This window comes from Onychostruthus taczanowskii, unplaced genomic scaffold, assembly GCF_017590055.1.
Source record: "Onychostruthus taczanowskii isolate IOZ18803 unplaced genomic scaffold, ASM1759005v1 scaffold59, whole genome shotgun sequence".
In the NCBI taxonomy this organism is placed as follows: domain Eukaryota; kingdom Metazoa; phylum Chordata; class Aves; order Passeriformes; family Passeridae; genus Onychostruthus; species Onychostruthus taczanowskii.
The window spans coordinates 2823832-2848709 of NW_024503568.1; the positions used below are offsets into that span (position 1 = coordinate 2823832).

A 24878-nucleotide genomic window follows, 5' to 3' on the forward strand; every position below is an offset into this window, starting at 1 on the left:
TGGTCTAACAGCACAGAAGACCCACAAAGTCTCAGAAGAGATCAGAGCTGGTAGGTTCTATATGCTTAATAAATGCACAGAAATAAGTGTTCCTTATGTAAGGGTTTGAATCTAATTTCAGAGGAAGTATGTAGATGATTAGAAGTCCATTGTAATAGAACTAGATTAACATCTGTGTGGTGATAGGATTGCCCTAGCCAGTTGCAAAATGCAGATGTTTGTTTTGCTTTTAGATTTGGAAACAGACACCTGTACTATTTATAATCTGTACTGATGTTATGCCAAAACATTGATTATTATTATAGTGAAATTTTATCAAGACAATACTGTCTTTCTTGCAGTGTAGGAATAAGAACAGTATTTAGTACTCTTAAACTACAGATCTTTTTTGGCTAGTAGCAGAGGAAGTAAACAAAAGGACTGTGAAGTAAAATTTTCTTTGCATAAACTGAAGAACAAAAAGGTGTTCTCTTCTGACCATGTCTTTCAATTCCTTCTTGCTTTATCAGGCATGCTTCTTCTCTATGGCAGTGGTTAAATAATTGGGAATGTTATTGAAGTAGGATTAAAATTATTTAAACAATCACTTAAAGTTTTGATCTGTTTCTGAAAGATCATGTCTATTTTTATATCCTTCAAACTCTTTATAAACATTTGAATTTACTGTTTTGATGTATTTCAGCAGCTGTCTCTTAAGTTAGGTTTGCTTGTGTTTCTACAATGTCCCGCCACTTCCATTTTTTCTTAAATTCTTCTTTTCTCTGCCTGGAGGTGAAATAAAGAAGGTTCCTGTGCAATAGTTACTGTCTTAGATGTTGTGATATTGGAACCTGCCTGTTATTACTGATTTGATTGTCTATATCCTGATTCCCTAGCGTAAGCTCCTAGCAATACCTCTGGAGTTTTGGCTAAAGAATATTCGTAGCCTGGACTGGCACAGCTGTGCTCTGCTTCCCTTTGGCCACTGTTGTGCTGCCACTGAGTGTCTCTTGGCTGGGAAGTTGAAAAAAAAAATTACCTGTTGCTGGGATCTTTTGTCAAAGACTATTTTAGTGGTGAGATGAATACAGGGTAGTCCTTTAACTTCCAAGGTTTGAAAGTTTCCATGCTGGGTATAGAGATAATGGGTACTGGAGTGCATATAAAATACCCTGTGAAATGATACATAAATGTGTACTGTTCTGTATGTCTTAACACACTGTAAAACTTTGTACTTACAAGTATGTTTTCAATAAAAAAATCAACACTTTTCAGATAAAGAGAAAGATTCTCTGTTTCTCTTGCCTCCCCTGCTAATAGTAGGTGGAGATTGGCTGTGGAGTAGTAGGACTTTTTTTTGGTAGACTAGAGTTGAGTTTGGCTCAACAGCACACTTGTTTTGGGTCAGTTCTTTTGTCTAGCAAAGGATTTTAACCAAGAGATCTCAAAGCAGCAAAAAACCCTTCTGTTTTTATATTGAAAATGAAATACACTACCCTTGCCAGATAATAATCACACTATATAGAGTAGAGGAGCCTATTTTTCTTAGGCAGATGTTTCCTATATACAACTTCAGTGGTTGAGGTAAGCCTGCAGTCTAGTATCCTGCACTTCATAGCTTCAGTGCTGACTTTTGTGTGATTGAAAAGTAAAAAGTACAACAGTTGCATCCTACATTGAGGTTTCAGTCTTAGCTTGTTCTGTAGCTTAGAGCAAACAGATACAAGATAAAAAATGAATGAATTTACAGTGGGATGTGTACAAATGTCATAATTAATCAGCTAAAAATATTTTCTTTTTTTTCCCATACTTGCTATTGTCTGTCTTTGAAATCCTTTTCTTTCTGTTAGCTCTGGTACTAATTATCCAGCCAGTAGCTATTGGCCTTCAAAGTCAGAAAATGCAACATCATTTAGGAGACATGTGGCTGCCAAACCCAGTGAGTATGTAGGAGTAGTGCCTTTACAGGTCAAGTGCTAGAGCTGCTCTTTGACGAATCAGTCTGAATTAACATCATAGCAGTCTGTTGGTATTCCTGCTCCCCCGCACCTCCGGCTTCATCTGTTAGTGGTTGGTGTTGCCAGCCATTGTTTTGCACTCCCAGACTTGCAATCTGTTTCAGTGCTTGCTGGTAGTGCAGGAGCACCTTCGGCTCTCCCAGCTTATTACCAGAATTTACAGCAGACATTGAAATTAACTCCATACCTGAAACTCTACTGCATGTGGCTTCACCTGTCTTCAGCTTGTAGTCATTTATCAATATTTTGGGGAAAGAGGAAATGTAATATGAAGTTACTCCTCTGACTGATATTTGGATACTGATACTCCTTATATTTGGAGTTCAAGAGTTAGCACAAGTGGCAAGGGGCACCCAGTAAAAGGCTTTCTTAAAGGTTGTTTCATGCCTTCTGGCTAAATGTCAGCCAGTACCTGCGTCCCTGTGGATGGCTCCAATGTTACAACCTATTTGTGTAGTCCTAATTTAGGCTCATGTCTGTTCCCTGCTGAAGAGACAGGACAGGGAGTGCAGGGAGACAAAATGTTGAAAATAACATTCTGGTGCTACAGGCATCCTCTAGATAATCCCAGTTGACACACTCAGGGGTGCGCTCTACCATGTAGATTCCAGCTTGGTGGAGTATAGAGGCAATATCTTACCTTTCTTCTTCACATTTAAATTGAGGCTGCCTGCTTTGACAATTGACTTTGTTCTGCTCTCTTTATCTAGTCTGTCTAAATGGATTCCATGTCCTTCTTGTTAGAATGATAAAAGAAAAAGGCTGTTTAAGTTTTAGCATGCTTAATAGTGTCCAGAGCAGCCATGACAGATGCAGCCATAGGTAATTTCTTGATGGATTTAGAGGATCTGTGGTCAACTATATGTTCTTAGGAAAGGGAGCATAACATAAGTACTGACAACACTGGTCCAAATGTAGTTTGTAGAAGGGCACGTCTCTTTTAGCATCACATATGCTATAAATGAACTGGATGGCTACCAAATACAGTGAAACTACCACTGTTTAATAAGCACGAGGCTTTCCCAATACCTCCATAAATTTTTGTAGATTTTTTTGCAAATCTATTCTGCATTTCCACATATCTATAATTCAGGAACTTAGCTGAAGAGGTAGTTTAAAACACTTTGGAAGAGATTGGAAGAGAAAAGTGGAGAGCCAATTCCTCTTTTATACCAGAATAAATTGACTTACCAGTGTTAATTCTTATTGTATCTAGTTTGAAAAAAAAATGACCAACCAAATAAATGAATGCAGGAATTCAACCTAAAAGGTAGAAGATACATGAAGGGTCTATGGATATTTCCTTTGAAAAAGTATGTTTATGTTTATGCTTTTAGGTTGGAAAACTTGAAATCATTCCAGTTCATCTTTTTCATTTCTTTTTCTTTTTTCACCCTTGTGTGTGTACTTCCCTAGCATGTATTGTTCTGAGGCACAAAAAAAGTAAGATTAATATTGTCTGAGCTACTATCAGTTATTGTTTTCTTCCTAATATCCTCCAGCTTTATGTTGCTTTAACGTATGAACATTCAGAGTTTTGAACATTGTGGGAAAAGGTTTCACTGGTATCCACTCTTGCCATTAAAGTGCTTCCCTTCTGAATATTGCCTGCCAAAGTATGTGGTATCCTGCAGAGCAAGAGGATGAGGACATAGATTGCAATGAAGCTGAACAGTTTGCACTTCCTAACAGTGACACCAGACATAAATCTTTTGTAAAGACAGCCCAGAATACAGGAGGAGAACTCTCAACCCCACTCCCCCACACAAAAAAAAAACAAAAGGAGAATTATCTCTTTTTTTCCCCATTTCATTTCAGCAATTTCCTTCTAAGATCCTCTAAGATGAATATGTTCTCAAATTGCATAAGCTGACATTTCAGTGGCTGAGACTCTTTCGGGGAAAGAAAAAAAATAAATGGAAAGAATTGAATTAAAACTTGGTTTTTAGGTTTTTTAAAGTAACTTTTTTTTTCTTTTAAGATTTTATTTAATTTAGTCTCAGTTCTCTTTTTATTATCAGGCTAATGAATACAGCACTAATTTTGTCACAGTTAATGCATTTCACACATTCATACCACAGTTTGACTTCAGTATTCAGTAACACCATGTTGCACAGGTTGGCAAGTGCTCACAACTAAAGACTGCCAGTGCTGTAATTTGCCTTACTGGGAGAAGCTAAAGTCAAGTCTGCAGCTTGTATAAAGTGGCACAGACCTATAGAAGTCATTTTGAAACAGCTGCTGGGGATCTTCTTTACACAGAAATTTGTTACAGGTTTTATTTTAATACATACACGTAATTTCACCAACACGATGATTTAGGGTTTAGGAGCCATACTCTCCTCTTGTAGTAAAAAAGGTGCAGAAAGAGCAAAGTGCTACAAAAAGTTTCTACATCAATTAATTTCAGAAGTTAAAATATGGTGTATCAGTCAGGAGGCTGTGAGGTGTAAGGTGGATAAACCTTGCTATAACCAGGAGGAACCCTCACTGAATAAAGGGTATTTGAAAAAACTTTGAGGCCAGTATTTGTGGGAAATTCTTGATAGGGCTTGGGACTGGGTTCTCAAAGAGGAATTTATGCTTTAGTCTGGTTATCCTTGAAACTGCCATGGCACCATTTTATTCTTTTTTTTTTTTAAACAAATCAGACCTGTTCTAACACTTTTACACATAAAGAATCTGTTATGAAATCCTTAACAACTGGAAAACAGACTACCTGCATCAAGGTTTATACACATGTGAAAGAGACAAGTGAAAGTGCAACAGCGGCTGCCATCATGGTTCCTGTTGGTCTAGAGACTCCTATCTTTGTTACAGAGATTGTCCAGAGCTCAGGAAAACAAAGCTTTGAACAGCTGCAGAGCTGCTCCAGACAACTAGAGCACTTGAAAATTGGCTTCAGGAAGGTGTAAGAAATAGGCTGGTCAGGCAAGTTGTTGTAGCAGAATTTTTGTGAGACCTACTGTGGACTGAAAGACTTGGCAAATGTTCCACTATTTTCAGAGTAAACTTATGTACACAGTACTAAAACTTTATCCCTATTGTATTTTTCTTAATTTTTTAAAAATTTTTCCTATTTGTCTTTGTGGAAATGTCCCAACCCAACAACTGCGTGCTAAAACTGTTTTGGATCATTTATCTTCTCAGTATCTTTTCACACAAAGGAATGAATGTTCATTTTTCTGTTAGAATTATGAGTGAAGTCAGAGACTGAGTCACTGTTACTTATTTCTGAATCTTACCTGATAAGCTTTATTCCTTTGTGGCTTTCCATGGTGTAGAAACAGATTGTTCAGTTCCTGGAAACTGTAGCAAAATCTCACAGACCTTGGGTTAACACTGTCCTAATGTAATAACTGAGATTCTTACTCTGGTTTACATGGATATAACAATGCTGCAAGAAGTTTGACTCATGCAGCTTAGTTTCCAAGAGAACTGCTCCTACCAGTTCCAAGAGACTGAATCTTTGGGTATGCTTTGGCTTTTCCTAGCCTTTCCATTGATGTCCCATGCTTATGAGGACGCCAGGAAATAACATAAGGCACGTATGGGTTGAGAGGACCATTATTTTTGACCTGGCCAGCTTCTGCTTTCCTAACCACATGATCTCTTAAATATTTTACAGATTCAGAAGCGTATCTGAGTATAATTCACAGTCCCCATGATTCTTGCTAGAAGGGGATAGGATCTGGCCTGTTGTTTATTCTGGGTAGCATGTGTAATACTTTGGCTTATCTTGATTCTTCCCACGTTTCCCCAGACCATTCTGCATCTTAAGTTTTGCAGATCTTATTGTGGACTTTTTTGTGTGGGAGCTGATTTGTGTTTTCAACTGGTATGGCAGCAGATCAAGCAGGAGGTTTTGGCTTGTGCACACATTCTGGAGGCAGGTTTTGTGGAAGGTTGCTCGAATTTTTGGCTTACAAACCATGGGAGTGTATACCATGTATTACTTGATTACAAGTTAGCCCACTCACTAAATACTTTGCTGACCACATAGAGTAACATAAGAAGAAGGCTGAAAAACAGAGATAATAGTGACTAAAGCTCAGAAAGAGTACATCTCACATCCCAGAAGGATCAGATGCTGAACACCAAGTGAAATTTACTGATTAAACTGCTGGATGACCACAGGGTGTCTCTTGGTAGCATAATTTTCTTTTGATACTGGCTTTGTGACAGGCTGTATGATTGCCTATCCTGGCATTAACGGAGTAGCACAATGTGTATTTCATTGCAAAATGACCAAGGAGGACTAGGTAATACAGAGGCTGAAAAAATGCTTTTGAGTTTTTCCCCCTTGTCCTGACACAGCAACTTCATGAGCAATGGCTGATATTTTAAACAGTGGTGGAACTCCTACTTTCTAAAGGCTGAGAACTGATCTGGGTCAGGAAGATGCACAGATAGGTGCTTCTCAAGAAAAACGAGAAGAAGAGAAAGGTTAAGAAAATAATTTGAAGGTCTATAGTAAATCAAGTCTAGTTCACCGCTTGAACTCGGATCTTCTTACAGCCAGTCTTTTGATTTACAAATGTTATTATCTTGAGAATGCAAACTGCTGAAAGTCACTGTAGCCAAGGCCACAATTTAAGAAAAATGTTTCTTATTAAAAAAAAACAAAAACAAAAACAAAAAAAAACAAAACCCAAAAAAATCAAAACAAAAAACCCCCCAAAACCAACTAAACAAAAAAAAAGTGTACATTTCCCTGTACACATGCTTCCTAGTGTGTGGTATATAACAGAGCCTTCCAGATAAATTCCTTGGATCTAGTTCTGTTCTCATTAAACCCGCACAGCTCTGTGCTAACACTAACGTAACCGAGGAAAGAATTTTTCCTATAAGAATTATATTTCTAATAAGCAGGAAGCAGAGCTTTTTGGCAAAATCAGCTATCCTGCAACTCTGCCTGAAGAACACTAAAACAAAAAACATAAAGCAAAATTGGCTCAGAAGAGTCATGAAATAGGGGCTACACCATAACAGACTAAACAGAAGAGTTCCATAGAGTTCATATCTACTTCTGTTGTGGAGATGATTGCTAATCTGTTAGATTCTGGTTTTATGTGAGATGGATCCCAAATAGGTCCCAAAATACAGCTTTTTAGCCAACTTTCATTAGAAAAAATCCAGTAATTGTCCTTTCCAGTAACAAAATTTAAGTGTTACTGTATTGCAGGGGTCGCTCGTAAATGCAAGTGTAGAATCAGAGAGGGAATGGATTCTGTGAGACAGCTCTGCGTGAGAAGGGATTTATTCAAATTCTTAAAAAGCAGCAATAGTACACTAAATTGTGAAGAGTTGCTGACTCCCTTCAAGGCAGAGGCCCTGCAGAGAGATCTTGTCAAATTAAAGGTCTGGATGATCACCAGCTACAGGAAGTTTAACAAAGTGCTGGATCCTATACCTGGACCAGAACAACCCTGGGTGTTCAGAATGAGCTGCTGGAGAGCAGGGCCAAGGAAAGGGACCTGGGGTCCTGGTCGCTGTTAGGTTGAACGTGACTCAGCAGTGCCCTGGCAGCCAGGAGAGCCATCCCTGTCCTGGGGTGCATCAGGCACAGCATCACAGGCAGGCAGCAGGCAAGGGAGGGGATTGTCTCACTCTGCTCTGAGCTGGGGCAGCCTCATCTGAAGTGCTGGGGGCAGTTTTGGGTACTGAAGTATAAAAAAAGACATTGAACTATTAGAGAGTGTCCAAAGGAGGGCAACAAAGATGGTGAAGGGCCTTCAGGGGAAGCCATATTAGGAGCAGCTGAGGGCACTTGGTCAGTTCAGCCTGGGGAAGAGGTGACTGAGGGGAGACCTCAGTGCAGTTACAACTTCCTGTGAGGGGAAGTGGAGAAGCAGACACCTATCTCTTCTTTTTGGTGACCAATCATGAAACATCAGGGAAGGTTTAGGTTAGATATCAGGAAAAGGTTCTTCTCCCAGAGGGTGGCCAGGCAGTGGAACAGGCTCCCCAGGAAAGTGGTCACAACACCAAGCCTGAGAGAGTTCAAGAAGTGTTTAAGCAATACTCTCTGACTCATGGAGTGATTCTTGGCACTGTCCTGTGCTGGGCCAGGAGTTGGACTTGATAATCCTTGTGGGTCTCTTCTAACTCAGCAGATTCTATGATTCTATGAACACATGAGTTAGAAGTCAGTAAGGTAGTAAGTAATCAAACAGTTGTTTGGTTTTTTTGTGAATCAGAAAAGGCATTAGTTTAGCAGACAAATTATTTAAATTCTATGTATTTTCCTCTCTTTTATCTTTTTAGGTGGGATTGAAATGCATAGAAAAGGGGTGACTGACATTTCTACCTTCCAGGCCATTTTTCTTTCCTCAGTCATCCTGGGGTTTCTACTAATTCTGACTAGAGAGAAGTAGACCCAGGAGATGATCCCTTTTTGATTGCTTGTAGGTGAGTGCAGCACAGAGTGCCTGCCTCTGAAGCCCTGTGGGTTACACCTGCTTTAGGAACAACAGATTCCATACTGGGATCGGTTGGCACCATGTCATCTTCTAAAAGGTGGCTAGCATTGCATAAGTAGGTGCTGAAGGGAAACTTTCACCTGTTCTCCTAGCTACAGTCAGTGTTGACTGTGAGAGAATGGAAACTTTACGTGACTCATCATCTGTATTTTTTTCCATATTACTTAAGATCCAGGTCTTATAAAGCTTGTATGCATATTTTAATTAAAAGTTCATTTCTAATCTTTTTTACTTACTCATGAGTCATCAAATCTTTACCATTTCACTAATTCTGAGGATTTCATAAAATGGCTCTTTTCATTGAAATCAGTCCTTAAAATGACTATAGGTTTCCTGTTGTTAACCAAAATGTGTTGGGCTATGGAAATCACTTAAAGTTACTGAAATGAACAAGAACAACAAAATCTCATTTTGGCACCTCTGTATTATGTATTCTGCAAGAGGAAACTTATATGCACAATGAATATTTCCTATTACTAAAAAAGAAATACTTCAGAAGCAGTGAAATATGGCCCAGGCATTGGTTCTGTCTTAGGAATTCATAGAAAGGAACTTGATTAGTAATGAAAAATTATTTTTAAATTTAAAAAAATTAAGCCTAAGTGAAATCATTGGTTCCTGTACCAATATGATTCTGATAGTGTGTGAAACATTACATTTTATGAATTAATTAGGAGGAGGAAGGAAGAAGTACAAAAGAAGGACAACATCAATAATCTTTCTTCATTTTGGAAAATCCAGAAAAGATAAATGGGACTGCTGAAAAAAGCTTGGCTCCAGTTTCTTGTTAGCCAGTGCTTCATTGCTGTTACACGACTACTAGTAAGTTCCCTTATGACAGTAATAATAATAATAATAATAATAATAATAATTCAACAATTATTAACTCCAGTACCAAGATGAAGTCGCCCTGTTGTTCCCCAGATGAGAACAGCTCATCATGTCTCCATCCATTAACAGGAAGTTGGGGAAAGCCACAACAGGAAAGGAGACCCTTGCTGTGCTGGGTTACAACTTGTATAACTTTCCTCACAGCTACATGAAAAGGAAATGCTACCTTTATCTTCACTGACAGGTAGTTCTTCATAATAGCAGCAGACGCAGAAGATTTCCAAGACCAAAGTGAGTCTGAGGAACTTAAAGCTGGTCCTGCTGTGAGCAGGAGGTTGGATTAGAGACCTTTGGTGGTTGTCTCCCACCTGAATTACCCTGTGATTCCATGAGGTTCATTCTCCTAAGTCAAAAATAGGGGATTTGTTTATGGTGTATTGAAGTTGTCTATTTTTAAAATTGTATTTAACAATCACATTTGAATTATGAAACATCAAAAATTCCATTAGAACACTCTCTCAGTGGCTTCTCCAATTCCATCGCCTACTTTTTTCCTGTGGCTTCACAGTAGGATTTGATAATTTTATAAAATGCAGTAATACTTCCTGTTTTCTGCATAATTGGTTTTTTTAAATCTGTGTTGGAATTGGCTCAACCTTGCTTTCTTTATTGGTCATTATGTAATAATACATATGAGAAAGTCTGTGTGAGACAGTCTTTTATAATTTTATCCTCATTCAAATAATTTTTTCATTTTCTTTCAAGTTATCATCATTAGAAATGAAAAAGTGAAACCACAAGTGTTCTGTAGACACATACAATTTCATTTCTCTTGTGGGCAGTTGGTAAGCAGTCAGCTTTATTCCATGAAGAATGCTTGGTCTGTTTCTTAGATTTGAGAGATGTCTTTTTGGCATTATGGTTGTAATATTTTTAATATACTAAGGCTTACAAACTGAGTTTTGGTGTGATCTGTTTAACCCATTCATGTTATTCTTCTGCTTCAGATAAAAAGTTCTTGTTTATCAGTTTCTTCAGGTTAATTTAAATACACATTTTTTTTCTGATTGAGTCTGCCTATTTCTCAAAGGAATTTAACATAGTCTGTGCCATTGGTGTCATCAACAATAGGACTAAGGAGCAGGATTTAATTTACTTACCTATAACAGAAGTCAGAAATAGCTGTAGCAGTTAAATTACTTGTGGAAGATTTGTTTGTTTATCTCCCCAGTATTCCTGTGGTGCATTTTTGAATGATAGGTCATTTAAGCTGGCTCACACATCTGAATAACTAACATTTTACCAACATTTGGTTACCTTATTCTATATACTTGTTAGTGTAAGAGGCAGTTTAACTGAAAAATGAATCCTAATAAAACGCCTTTTTAGTAATTCATTTTGAAAACCATTTGACCTTAACTACAATGAAAGTAGACTGTAAAAATCATCATAGATTCCCTTCCTTGAACTTTTCATAATGCTGAAAAATGACTGAGGGAAAGAAGAAAGATCCAGTTACTGTACCCTGTTTGCACAGCTGTACTTCATTGAGTGGAGGCTTGTGTTACACACAGTTTGTGATAGGAAGTAAATGCTTTTAAAACAACTAAGGAGACAGGTCTTTAACCTCCACCTTTTCAGATGCTTTTTTCACTCATTTAGCTTCTGTCGAGGTCTTGAGAAACATTTCAAACACAAGTTATTATTGAATACTGAAGCTCACCTGAATAATTCATTTCCTGGTGTGTTTATTCGGCAGAGATGCATTGAGATGAGTTTGTTTGGTTGGGTTTTCCTGGGGTTTTTTTGAGAGATATTAGTGATTATTGATATAGTGAACACTTGTTCCTTCAGGAACAAATGCATTTAAAGAAGAAAGGATTCTTAGACTCAGTGTTAAATGTTTTTGATAGTTGAAATTCAATATTTATTTCAGAAATTTTAAGTATTTTTAAGGTCCTAGAGGTAATTAAAAAATTATTTTGTGATGTTAATTACCAAATTGTCAAAATTAATTAGATTTAAAGTCCCAGTTGCTAGCATACAGGACTGTTACCTCCTCTTACAAGACTATTTAGTCCCCTAAATGGTAAAGGTACCTTCAGATTCATTAAGAGGATTTTTTTTTCCTTACTTTATGTTGGAAGTGCATGTTAATCACCAGACCTAAACTGTTTGATGTAAACTTGGGTGCAAATAATTACAGGACTTCAGACAGCCATTATAAAATCATTTCTGAATGTGATTCTAATGTCTGCCAGAGGCACTTCTCTAATGGCTCCGGTGAAACAAGGTCAGTGGCAATGGGAGTGTGCAGCTGGCGGACAGCCAGTCAACTTTTAATTTCTGTAATCAGCTTTGTGTATACTTCATCCCTTGAAATACATGAGACCTTAAATTAAGAATTATGATAAATAGGCATTATTTGGGCTACATTGACTGCATGCTTTTTTTTTTTTTCTGTAATTAAGGTAATCTTTATAGCTGACGGCCATGAATATTTCTGTTTTAGCACCCCACTTCACACTGGCCAGATACAGTGCACACAGGCTACCCAGATCTGCATTTGAGTGAGAAAATGTCTTAAAATATTTTGAAGTATTCTTCATTTCAGTTCATTAGAGGTGGCATGCCTTTGGAGGACGTGGCTGACACTGCTTTTGCCCTTATTCTAGCAATTTTTAATTTATTTTTTTTATGAACTGCAACAATAGAGCCACTGCTGTCCTTTGGCTGGGTCAAGGCTTCCCAGCAAGCATCGGTTTGTTTTTGCATTTGTCACTAGTGGGCAGGCAGTGGCTGTGTTTTGTGGTCTGTGGCACAAGTGGGTTGAAGATTCACACATTCCAGAAAAATGTAAGCATAAAAGCTGACCCCAGTTAATTTGTTCAAATTTGATGCATTGGATTATTGGAACATTTTGTGTCCCCTTCTGGTCTTTAAATATATCAAGTGCAAGCATGAGAGCATCCTCAGTCTTTGTCCCTCTGAATGCCATACAGAGCTCCAACTGACTCATGTTACCAGAACTCAGATGCGGCTTTCTGGCTGTTTAATTCTCATCTCACACATCCCTCTGCTCTTCCAGCAATGATTTTAGCTCCCGATACAGCCTCTCCTTAATTCAGCATGAAATTTACACTGACTTGTGTGCACTGACAGATATGTAACCCTGCCTACACAAACTCAGCTTTGAGCATTAGGGTTTATTACTTTATGTTAATGTAAAATAGCAAAGTGTAAATTGGAGGATTAATTGCTTCTGGCTTAAGACAAAAAGGCCTGCGGAAACAAGTGTTGCTTCTCTAGCACAAACCTCATTAGAAATTTTGTGTTTTGCAGAGGTTAATATACTGTGGGCTGCACACCAAGTACACCATAGTTCAGAAGATTACAACTTATTCACAGCCTTGAGACAATCTGTACTGCAGAAATACACCTCCTGGGTAAGTTGCACAAGATTTGACAAACAAGTTAATATCAAGAAGTTTCAGTAAAAGTTAAAACATAGTATTTATTTCCCTTCAAAGAAAACCTGTTTTTTTAAGGTTTTTGACACTGCAGGCACAGAAGATGAAACTGAAGAATCTAACAATCATAAGGTTTAAAATATATTCACTAATGTTGTACAGCAAACATTAAAGCTACGAAGTTAAAGAAGGCTAACTATATAACACTTCATTTATATTTCATAACTTTTTGAGTAGAATGGAGAATTTTCATTCAGTTATTCATACATGAGTACAGAAAAAAAAAGGAGATTTTAATTTGGCTATTTCACAAAATGTCTGTCTGGCTAAAAGGACCAGGGAGAGAAATCATCATTAAAATTTGCTTTGGACATTCAAATGGATTCATTTCTCTCTGCTCATTCATGTCATATCAGTACCCTTGTAGGTAAGAGCAGTATGTTGCATAGCGTTATTTCAGATAAAAATAATTTGAAACGGTGATCTGTGTATATATTCAGTATTTATATACAGGTTTTTAAAAGTATATTTCAAAATGCAATCCTAAATGTAACATAATATTTAGGGTTTAGTTCTGCACTCATGGTAACTGCTGATTTCCTAAGTTTTCAGTCAGATTGTAGTTGTCTGGTTGTTTGTTCTGTTTCTTCTGGTTGTCTGGTTATTCAAAAGGAATAACTTCAAAATTTAATTTTCAGAATTAGAGTTCAAAAGGGATATTAAAAGTATTTACATATATAAATACATACATATAATTATATAATTATATATATTCTCCAGTGAGGTATAATGTGGGTGGTGAAGGAAACCCACAGTCCTTTGGCAATCTCTATATCCAGCCTGTGAGCGAATAACTCAAAGTCAAGAAATACATGTATACAGTATAACTCCATTAACTTCAATACATGGAAATACAGTATAACTCCATTAACTTCAGTGAAGTGGATTTATGCTTATGTAACTGAACATGGACTTAGTCTCCAGTTTGTTACTGTCTTAAGTGCATGACATTAAGTTAGTTTAAGTGCTATGTTCCAGGGAAATTTTCTTCTGAAAATCATGAAGCAGTACTATTTCTTAGATCTTTTTCTTGTCTTCAATATAAATTCTTGTTGTTTATTTATTAAGAAAATAATCATCTGATGTTAGGAAGATTACCTAGAATTTAAATTACTCTAATGAACAATAGCAGAAGGGATGTCTGTGACAACCCTGCTTCCTCTGTAAATACTGCTATGTTAAAGATTTAACCTTTGCCCATTTACCCATTGGGACCATATGGTGCAAATTCTTAACAAAAACAATAATTCAAAAAAGACAAAAAGCCTGTGTGTACATATGGGTGTGCATATGAGAACTTTGTCTGATGGCATGATTTTGAGGATGATACCCCAAACAACATAAAATATTCGGAAGACCCAGATGTCTGGCCACCTTGGATTCCAAAGACCATCCTCAGGACCACACTGGTATCACTTGGCAAATAATATATGTGCATTTAAAATTCATTTGCTTTATGCAAAGGGAAATTAATCTAGGAATACATGGTACTTTTGTGTGCCAGGTTTTTTTCACCAAGTATTTGATATTAGCCAAAACATATGGTTAATGTAAATATTGTTTTGCCTCCTCCCTGAACTTTTCAGACATACACCAGTTTTATTTCTGCAACGCCTTATTGTGCATGATCGTAATTCTTGCTAATTCTTACAGCACTGCTATTTTTTTGAACAGTTAGTTTAGTCCAGAATCATGGATGGATCTGCCTTGAAGCTGAAGCTCAGTGAAATCCTTATTTAATCTCAGAGTGATCTGGTCTTGCTGAATGTGTACTATACTGTTCAATGAGTTTGACATCCAATTTTGTGGAGAGTGTGAGAAACTTATGGTGGATGGCGTGGGATTATGTGACTGTTCTGCTGCCAGCTCTGTTGTGTTTTAAGTTAAACATTGTAAGATAAATAAATCAGCATATTAATCTATGACTGAAAAGATATGAAAGAGAATAGAAAAGCATGCTTGACAATCAATGGTGTGAGATGTACTCGTGATTTTGGAACCGAATGTATAGTGCTTCATGTTGTTTGCATACACTGTGTTTCTATTTCTCCACTGGAGGGGCCACAGAGAAGCAAATCTGTGAAGACTGAGAGATACTGTTGAGGCCCATTTAGTTGGGAAAAGATGTCAAAAAAAAAAGTATATTAATTTTTAAGAAGAAGACTGCAAGCTAAAGCAAGATAATACTATATAAATGAATGTATAAGTGATGAAACAGTCAAAGTGCAGTTGCGAGAGATTTGCACGTGCACTTTGAAAAGCTATGATTTAATGCTTTGAGTACCATTCTCAACTTTAGGGTAAGATTTAATTACAAATATTAAATCCATAATAATTTGATCTCTTTAGATAGTACATTTAGATAAAGTGTTGAACTATGCCATGGTATAAAAGCAGTGGAAACATCTACGTACAAGTCTGGAAACGAAATAGGGAACACAGTTTTCAGTGCAGTCAGTCACTTCTTGTCTACTGAGGAGTCTGCCAGGTCTGGGATCTGTAAAAAATGGTTGGCTTTTTTGATTTTTTTTTTTTTTTGTTTTATCCTTGCCTTTAACTGCTGCAGAGTCCTCACAGGAGTTCCTGCCCACATGAACTTGCTGTCAGCAGCTGTCCTGCAGCCCCCCATGCCCCGCAGATCCTCTGCCGCCGCATCGGCAGGTGGCCCCAGAGACCCAGCACGGACACAGCGCTCCTGCTGAACCTCAGGAGTCTCAATGCACTCCCTTTCTGTAGTGGAAGTGGTTATAACCTTTTACAAATGGGAGGGAGAAAGGAAGAGATGCCCACATGGGAGAGAGGGCAATGGACCTTTCAAAGGGGCAGTGCCTTTGGTGTGAGGGCCAGCAGTTGCAGTGCATCAGCCCCAGATGCAAATATCTCTGCACCTCCGCTCTGCGTGCTTTTCCCATCAGCTACTGTAGCACTTCCCCAATCTCTGTTGCTGAATTCCCAAGTGAGAAAAAAATCTGTCAGTGTGAAAAAGTTTTCTTGTAGTTTTGACCAGGAATTCCATTCTGGAGCCAGGAAAGCTTTTCCCCTACAAATTTGTTAAAGCTGGTACGTTGCCATGAAATCTTTTGTTTTGGTGAATTAGCATTTCCAGTAAAAAACGGTTTAATTATTTTTTTTTTTTTTCCTGAGATTGCTCTTCTTGTTTCAGTGGAACCACAAACAGGAAAAGTCAGATCTTGGTATGGGAGAAGTTTTCATTTCTCCCTATGAGTTCCACTTCTGTAAGTGATCTTTAAAACCCTTTCTGTGCAAAATAAAGCTTACACTGCAAGAAAATGTGAGGCAGTTAGTAAAGCATTCTCCTTTGACAGTTTCAAATTTACCTATAGATTTATATAAAATTTCCTTCATCCCACCACTTAGCGGGGAAATCCTAGTACTCTTGTGTAAAGTAAGTTAGGAAATAAATATAAAGATGATCCTTCTTTCCCCTTTGAGTCATCTGTAAATACCACCAAATTGCTTCTGATACTTTTAGGGAAAAAGCATATAATTTTTTAACCCTGCTTTCAATCCTGTAACCACTTCCATGAATAATCTGAAAACCATCTGGTTTGGTTTTTTGGGCTTTTTTTAATCAATTTCCTCTCCACTCCTTTTTTAAAAAAACCTGCTGTTATCATGCCATTAGACAGAAACTTAGTCCCCCTCTACTACCTTTTAATTCCTTTACTTCTTGGAAAGCAGCTTCCAAGACAGAAACAGAAACACCCCGTAGGTAATTTGTGGGGCAGCTGTGATCCATGAAGCCTTTAAATGGAGGTTTTGAAATCCCAGCTGTCGCAGCTCTGCCAGGTGATACTGCAATGGCTTCAGGGTTTTGTCCGAGTGTTTTAGACATTGTCTGGTGTTGAAGCCAGCAGACTAAGCTGATATTGCAAGGTCCTAGTCCTCCATTGGTTTGTCACAGTGAGATGTGTCTGTGGTGACTTTCTTGAGAGCATCAGTCATATCACTAGGGTGGAAGTGCAGCTGTTTCACAGCCTCAGTGTGACTTCTAATCTGTTGGGCAGCCCTGTTGACTAAAACTGAGAGAATACTGGTTTTACATGCTATGTCCAGACCTGCACTAAAGGAATTCCTGGTCCAGGAGGCCTGTCATGGCAATTGGACTGCCTTCTTGGATGTTAAAAGATGTGATTTTTTGTGAAAAGGACAGTAGTAATTCAGAAATATATTTTTCTAATTTTCCTGTGCTTCACAGAGAGCTCTTGTTGGCCAAACAGATATTCCCTGAGTGCTAAAGTTTTGAAGATACCTCTGCTACTGTTTAGTTTAGGAAAAATCTCTGTATTTTAGAGAAGTATTAACTTTTCAGTGCAGGTGATATAACACAATGTCAGGTAAAAGGGAAAATAGAAATACAAGATCTTTCAAGATCTTCCTTTTTCTGAAGAAAGCAGACTGACTTTTAACATATGAAGGTCTTGGAAGTTTTATTCTATTGCTAAGCCAGTTAAGCAATTAATTTTGAATTTCCCAAGTATTTTTTACATGCTAGCATGTTTTTAGGACTCAGCAATGTATTGGGTCTTGATGGGAGATGCCATGGGAAAGTTAAGGTGAGAATTATAATTAACTTGGAAAGCCAAGTAAGCTGTCTTGCCTTCATGGTGCTTATGTGGGGAGTTTGGATGGAAAAGCTGTAGTGTTAAAAATTTGCACCTTGCTTAATCTGTGATAATGCTTCCCTACATAGCAACCCTTAATGTCAAGGCTATGTTGCTGTCTGCTCCATATAGTACACAGCATAAACATCTAATACCAAAATTTATGAATTCTTATGTTGGATTTTCTACTTGCTCAGTTTGGCTTGTGGGAAATCACTTTTGTATCAATTTATGTCTCATTTGCAGTAGCACATCAAGTAGTAAAATAATAATCACTATTTATGTACACTATGTAATGTCTGCATTACGGATGTATTAGAAGAAGCAAGTATATTGTGCAGTGCTTTGAGCTCCTGATAGTACTTCATTATATCATCATGAGTTTAGAATTGTATATCTAATGTATGTTCTCTTTCTGTTTTTTCAGATGTTCAACTTGCCCATGGCTCTTTTCATTCCCCCTTCGGTGTTTGCTGTTCATTTACAGTTTAATCTGCTTTACCAGTTTTGGATACATACAGAGGTAAACCAGGTTTTTAAGCCATACCTAAACAGTTAGCCTGGAGCAGTGTCTTGGAAATCCACTAGCAGCTGATTTATTGTGTAAGAAAAATCTTTGTCTGACTTCTTTAAGGAAAAACATCTGTTCATTTTTATTCCTTTTTCTGAATATATATTGCTAAGTTTATAAGAAGCAATGAGGCCAGTTGGTCCCAATTAGATTTAGAAAAAAAAATAGTAACTGTAAGGAATCAAAACTTTTTGCTATTTTAATACTGTATTTTCCTATCTTGCAGCTTATTAAACATTTTTGGCAGGTACTGAAACTGATTTCATTTCTAGGATAATTATTTTAGGGAAAAATACCCAAAATCTGGTGCTTCTTAAAGATCATTTAGAGTTGCAACTAAATTCAGATATTGTTTCTTTCTTAATGCAAGTAATTCTCAGATGAAAAATGCTCTGTTAATATCTGATGGCTATTTTATATGACTACACCACTTCATATCTGTTTTGTGAGTGCATAGACCATATCTAGTTTACATACATACATGGTTAATAACACACTGTAATTAGCAAGATGTTTCCCACACTTCTCAGGTAGTTCAATGGCCTTTGCCATCTTCCTTGCATTACAATAGAGGTATTTAAAGGTGCTTTATGTTATAAGTCAGTAGCATATTTCTCAGTAGCTCCAGGTGGACTGCAGGCTAATTATTTATATGACACTTACTCCTTTGTTTATTCCACCCAGACAAATGCCTTTTCCTCTCTGATTTCATGATGCAATATATAGGACAATTCTTTGGGAAAGGAATTTTATTTTCTTGATCTGATATTTTAGATGATTATGTTGTTTAAATTGAAGATTTTTCTTTTTTTTTTTCTGCGTGTTTCGTTAAAAAATAATTTTAAAAATTAAAAATAAGATAGTTATAGTGGACCAATAGCAAAATTTGATTACTGACATTTTGTTTCTGTTGGACACATTTCTAAAATCATTAACATATGTCTGATCTAAAACCACATGAATAGGAAAGGCTTAGATAAAATGTCACATACATCACCAGAAGTGGCATAAACTGAAGCAATACACATTTAAGCTTTTTAAAATATTTTGCAAAAATTCAAGCACTCTTTGAAACTATACCAAATGAATATTAGGCCTCATATGTGGTACCAAAGTTTCTTTGACCATGCTTTAGGTTCTGCAGATTAGTTTAAGTGTGCTTTGCCACTAAAAAAAATATTATATGCCTCATCTATGTCTTCTCTGGTGTTTGAGGCCCTCTCTTCCTTGGCTGAGAGGTTTCTGACATTGTGCTGTGTAGCAGTAACTCAGTGAATCTCAGCACTGCTGCCACAGTGCACGTCTAGAGTTTCTAAAGTGAATTTCAGAGGCTTATGAATTGTCTGCATCCCTCTAAAGTGCTAAATCCTTCATAGGGCTTAAAAGGAATTTCCATAGCATATGTGTAATGTGCCAAGTTTAGGCACTAGTCTAAACAAGAATGAATTTCAGTCTCAATGAAAAGATAAGCACTCCTTACTATTAAATTATTGTGCTGGTAGAAAAACAATGGATCTTTTATATTAATCCAGTTGATCCACTCATAGAACTTTGCTTACAAGGGAAGTTATTCTTAATGTTGATATTGTTGATTTTATAGCACAGCTGAAATCGGTTGAAATATGTTGGAGTCATGCTCTAAGGTCAAAAATTATGTCAAAATAGAAATAGGGTTACACCATGTATTAGCAGATTTCCTGCTCTCAGGGGCAAGGCATTGACAGGAAAAAGTAAGGAAAGGAAGGGAAATGGTATCAGCCATTCAGGCTTGTGTTACCCTATATTTTTGGTGAAATTAATATGATGCTTCACCGTTATGTTGGGTTTTCTTCGCAACAGCTATCACAATTTAACTGTTTAAAGCTATTGCTGCTCTTTTTTTTTTTTTCCTAACAGTCCTTTTCTGGATTTTAATGATCCTAATTTTCTTACACAGATTGTATTAATATGAAAATCCTTTCTTCAAGTCTCTATTTCTGTCAATTTATTAACATACAGAGTTTGTTCAGGGCTGTAGCCTGGGGTTCAAAGGCAAACAGCATCCTGTCTCATGCCCTTGCTCTGTGAGCAGGTATTTATCATCCCCCAGCAGCTCTGGTCTTCCCTGGGAGCCCATGGATGGTGCTGTTACATGTCATTAGGAGTCTAGGGGAGATACACTTCATTATTTCCGTTCTGCCAATGTAATGTTATAGTAATGTAATAGTTTGCTTGTAAAATGAAGAAGCAATTGATAATTTTTTTTCCCCCCAGATTTCTCTTGCTTTTCATCAGTATCAATTTCCTGATACAGTGTGGGCCCACATTGACTAGTCAAAGATGTTTGGAAATTGTCACTTCACGACTTTTGATTGCATGTCTTTCTCTTTAAGAAAAATAAAATCTAGTGAGTAAGAAGGGGAAAAAATCTCTCTTCCTTAATAGTTGGTGGTTTGTTTTTTTATACAGGACTGAAAAGAAAAATACATGCAGAATTCTTTTATTTTATAGAAGAAAAAAAATGTGTATATAAGTAATAGGAAAGAATTTGAGTACATTAAAAAGTTTCTGAGGGAAGATGTTTTGAGAGTAGTTTAAATTAAATTCAGTAATTACAAAAGAATGATCGTGCTCTTCTGAAACTTTCTATGCCATGTGTCAGCCTAGAGCAAAAGCTTATAGCCAAATACAATCCTTGGTATTTTCCTATACTTAAATTTTACATGTGTCCAGTGTTGCTTTAAAAAATATTAGGAGATGTTTCCTGTGTTATAACTTTGACCTGTCTCATTATTTGTTATGTCAGTTCTTTTCCAGCTTTACTACCAGCAGATCAGACATAGTCTATTTTATGTTAACTCAAGTGACTCATATATTCTTGTGACTACAGTGTCATAAAGATCAAAAGTACACATTTGTTCTACCTCATTTAGACTTCTGTATTTCCTGCATGCTTGATATACATTAGTTTTTGTCATTTTATATAGAATAATACAGCATTTTAAGCTCTATAAATCTTATATAAAAATTATACTATTTTTCTGGTTCTGGGTTCTTTTACTATTGTTTATTATTAGAATGTAGTATTGATACAGGAAAGGCATGCCTGAAATTAATAAAGTTGTGTATGCTAGAGTGAAAATACAACTTTGAGACTTACATCATGCATTTGTGTTCAACTAATTTTTTTCACTGCATCCTGGATCAGTGGGCCAAGATCAGATATGAGATTTGAAGCTGAGTGCCAGGTCTTGCATTTTGATCACAACCACCCCATGCAGGGCTAGAGGTGGGGGGAAGAGTGGCTGGAAAGCAGCCAAGCAGAGAAGAATATGGAGGTGCTGGTTGACATGCAGCTGAACATGAGCAAATGTGTGTGCCCAGGTGGCCAAGAGGGCCAATGGCATCCTGGCCTGGATCAGCAGTAGTGTGGACAGCAGGAGCAGGGCAGGGATTGCCCCACTGTACTCAGCATTGGTGAGGGACCCTCACCACAAGACACTGAGGTGCTGGAGCCTGTCCAGAGAAGGACAATGGAGCTGGTGAAGGGTATGGTGCACAAGCCTTATGAGAGTGACTGAGGGATCTGGGGGTGTTGAACCTGGAGAAGAGGAGGCTCAGGGGTGGCTTATCCTCTCTACAATTGCCTGAAAGGAAGCTGCTGCCAGGTGGGAGCCATTTTTTTCTCCAGGGCAGCCAGTGGCAGAACCAGGGGAAAAGGGCTCAAGCTGTGCTAGAGGAGGTTCAGGTTGGACATCATGAAAAATATATTATTTGAAAGTATGGTTAAGCATTGGAACAGGCTTCCAGGGAAGTGGTGGAGTCACCATCCCTGGAAGTGTTCAAGAAATGACTGGACATGACACTTAGTGCTATTGTTAAGTGATGTGGTGTGTTTAGTCAAAGGTCGGAGTTGATGGTCTAGTAGGGCTTTTCCAACCTTAATGATTCTATGAATATTGCATCATGTACATGACAATCTGAAATTATCACAGGATTTTGTCAAGGATCCAAATAAATCTCTTTAGTAGCACCAAAGCATTGAAATAAACTCCTAGTAATTTATTTAAATGGAAAAAAAAAAAAAAAAGATAACCCAAGAAGACCCCTGAGGAAAACATTTGACAGTGATGGGTTAACTATTGTACTTGATGAACTTAAAGCTCTTTTCCAATCTAAATGATTCTATGGTTCTGTGATCTCCATAAATCAAGAACAAAAAATAATTTTTTGTTCTATCCAGTACTGTTCAGGTCAATTGTATGGCTCAGATCTACTCGTAAATAGTCTGGGAGAAATGCTTCTGTGACCAGACAGACCATTCTCATCTAGATCATAAGGGAGGTAAAAAAAAAAAATACTTTAGTCAAAGGACACTAAAAAACTAATTTTTCAAAAGCCACAGAATATTTCAGGACTGTTACTGACAGACAGAAATACTCCATTTCAGTTTATTTTTGCAGGTGATTCAGAAGGTCTATGGCTTATATTAAACTATATCCTTCCATTATGCATTTATTACAACCAATAAGTTAGGTGTGTTTATAACCTGATAGACACCTGTGAAAAACAGAAATTAGTTTCTGTTGGTTTAGCTGTAATTTTTATGAGATGTCAAACTGTATTTAGAAAGTATCAACTGATCCAGTCCCTGATGGTAGTAATTGCAGCAGCAGATTATTCCTTGCCTATTTGATCTTTGACATGTACCAGTTTCTGTTTAATTTTCTAATTTAAGGAAAGAATATGATCTGCCCTTTAGCATGCTCACAGAAGTCAGGTTTTTTAAGGCATCTCATTTCACCTTGTTTAAGTCTTTCTACCTCATCCAGCTCTGGGAGCAGAAAAAGGTGAGCCACAACTATTAACCAGAAGTAACATGGGTGAAAACAGGTGAGGAATGGGAATAATTTTAGCAACAGCTCATGCAGACTGGAAAGAGAGGCGTAAAATTGCTACAGATACAGGGAGAAATACAGTTGGTTTTATCAGAAAACACTCATTAGTAAAACTGAAACTTGCTGAGGAAGTGTATGGTACTTGTCAAAAGGATATTTTTCACTTATGCAGGCACATTGTGTATCAGTCTAATTTTTGTCTAAGTCTCGTTTAACCTTTGGCTTCTGCTCAATTTTCTTTAATGAAAAGCTTTGAAAGAGAGAAATTGGGAATTATTCCTACTTTCATGCCCTGGACAGCCCATCTGGGGTCCCTGAGTTCAGGTGAGCTCTTGTGGCCCAGTCCTTAAATTCTTGCATCAATCAGATCATACCTAGGAATATAGCCAGATTCAGGAAAAAAACCTGTTTTGTTTTGACTTTATTTTACAATAAGGAAATTAAACAAGCAGATTGAGGAACCAGGTAAAAGAAAGGAAAATAGATAAAAAGCATACATTAAAAAAGTATGCATAAGTTTTTCTAAGTACAGTACGCCTGTGATTACCATCATATCAATAGCAAAAGCTATTCTTGAAACTCTAGAGGACTTATTTGTCTTTTCAAGCAGAAGCTGTTTGAGACAAAAGTCTGTTGGATGGGGAAAGAATTAGGTGAAAGAATCGTAATCAAGACACTGTGATAAATAAGTGACAGCATGAAACAATAGACAGAATATTCAGTTATTAGTTTCCAGGTCCTAACAATTGAGATTGGTCTATTTCTTTGCAAATTTTATTTTTCAATTTTCTTGGACCTATTTTCTCTGCATTGTGTGCTGTAGTCTCATTTAAATAAGCAATAAGGGATTCCAGGATTTAAAAATAAAATGTTACAAAGTCTATTTCATCTATTTCAAGTACTTGCAGTAGTTTTTTAATCTGTTTCTCAAAACGGAAAAGTAAATTTTATCAAGAAATAAGACTTTGAATTTAAAAAGCATTTTAACAAAACTTATTTGACTATTATGAAACTTATTTGACTGTTACATGTTTTAACGTTTGTATTGGAAAGAAGATAGTTTTATTCTTGTGGTTGATTTGTGGAGTTGAAGGAAGGTTTTGGTAAAGAGTGAAAGTGTTGAATAGTTTGCAGATGAAAAAGGACACACTTTGTTGGGAGGGAAACTGTCTCTGGCCCTGATTTACAAAGTCAAATATTTATTCTTTACAATTAATATATTTATTATTTATATAGTCATATATTTACAAAATATGTATATTTATTAATTATTAGTTTAATGGACTGTGAATATTTCCTATAATGTCAGTAAGATGTAGGTCAAATTTAATGCATGAAAGTGTTTGCAAAATCATGGCATACAGGTGGTATTGAATGGATCACATTGGAAATAGAGTATGTTGGACTGATCTATTTTGTGGCCAGGATAAGAAATGTCATTTTGCTTTTGTTTTGGTTTGTGTTTGTTGGATTGATTTTTTTTTTAATCTAAAAAGTATCACCTGTAAAAGGTAAAATCAGTTATAATCCAATGTATTGAGTAGGATTGTGAAACTGCAGTATCTCTTGAATTCGATTCTAGGAGGTCACTTTGAATTCAAATACCATATGCCAAGAAAACCTTTATTTTTTTCATTCTAGTATATTGCTTCATTTAATGAAATAATGAATTTCTTTTCTTTAATTTGGCCATGTTAGCCAAAAATAGACACAGCTCTGTCTGATGTTCCCTTTCATTTAAATTAGAAACACGCACATCTGCCCCTGTCAGGTTACAAGGAATCAGAGACTTACCATTCAGAAGACTTGCTAAAAGTGATCAAAGGGATTAAGGTAATTAGAGGTGATTACAGCCATTCTCCTACTCTGATGTTCAAGATTGTGTCTGAACATTCAGTGACATGATGATTTAACTGGAATTCCTAGAAACAGGTGACATCATCCACAGCCTATTGCATACTTTCT

At 36.9% G+C, this 24878-nt stretch overlaps 1 protein-coding gene across 2 annotated transcripts in view; it reads left to right on the forward strand.

Annotated features, from left to right (window-relative positions):
• Positions 1-24878, forward strand: part of AGMO (alkylglycerol monooxygenase) — a 184650-nt gene that overhangs the window by 63214 nt on the left and 96558 nt on the right. For both annotated transcript variants that reach the window (XM_041418238.1, XM_041418239.1), the window contains exons 4-5: positions 12653-12756; positions 17893-17988. In XM_041418238.1, the coding sequence (XP_041274172.1) occupies positions 12653-12756; positions 17893-17988 (200 nt within the window). The remainder of the gene's footprint in view (positions 1-12652; positions 12757-17892; positions 17989-24878) is intronic.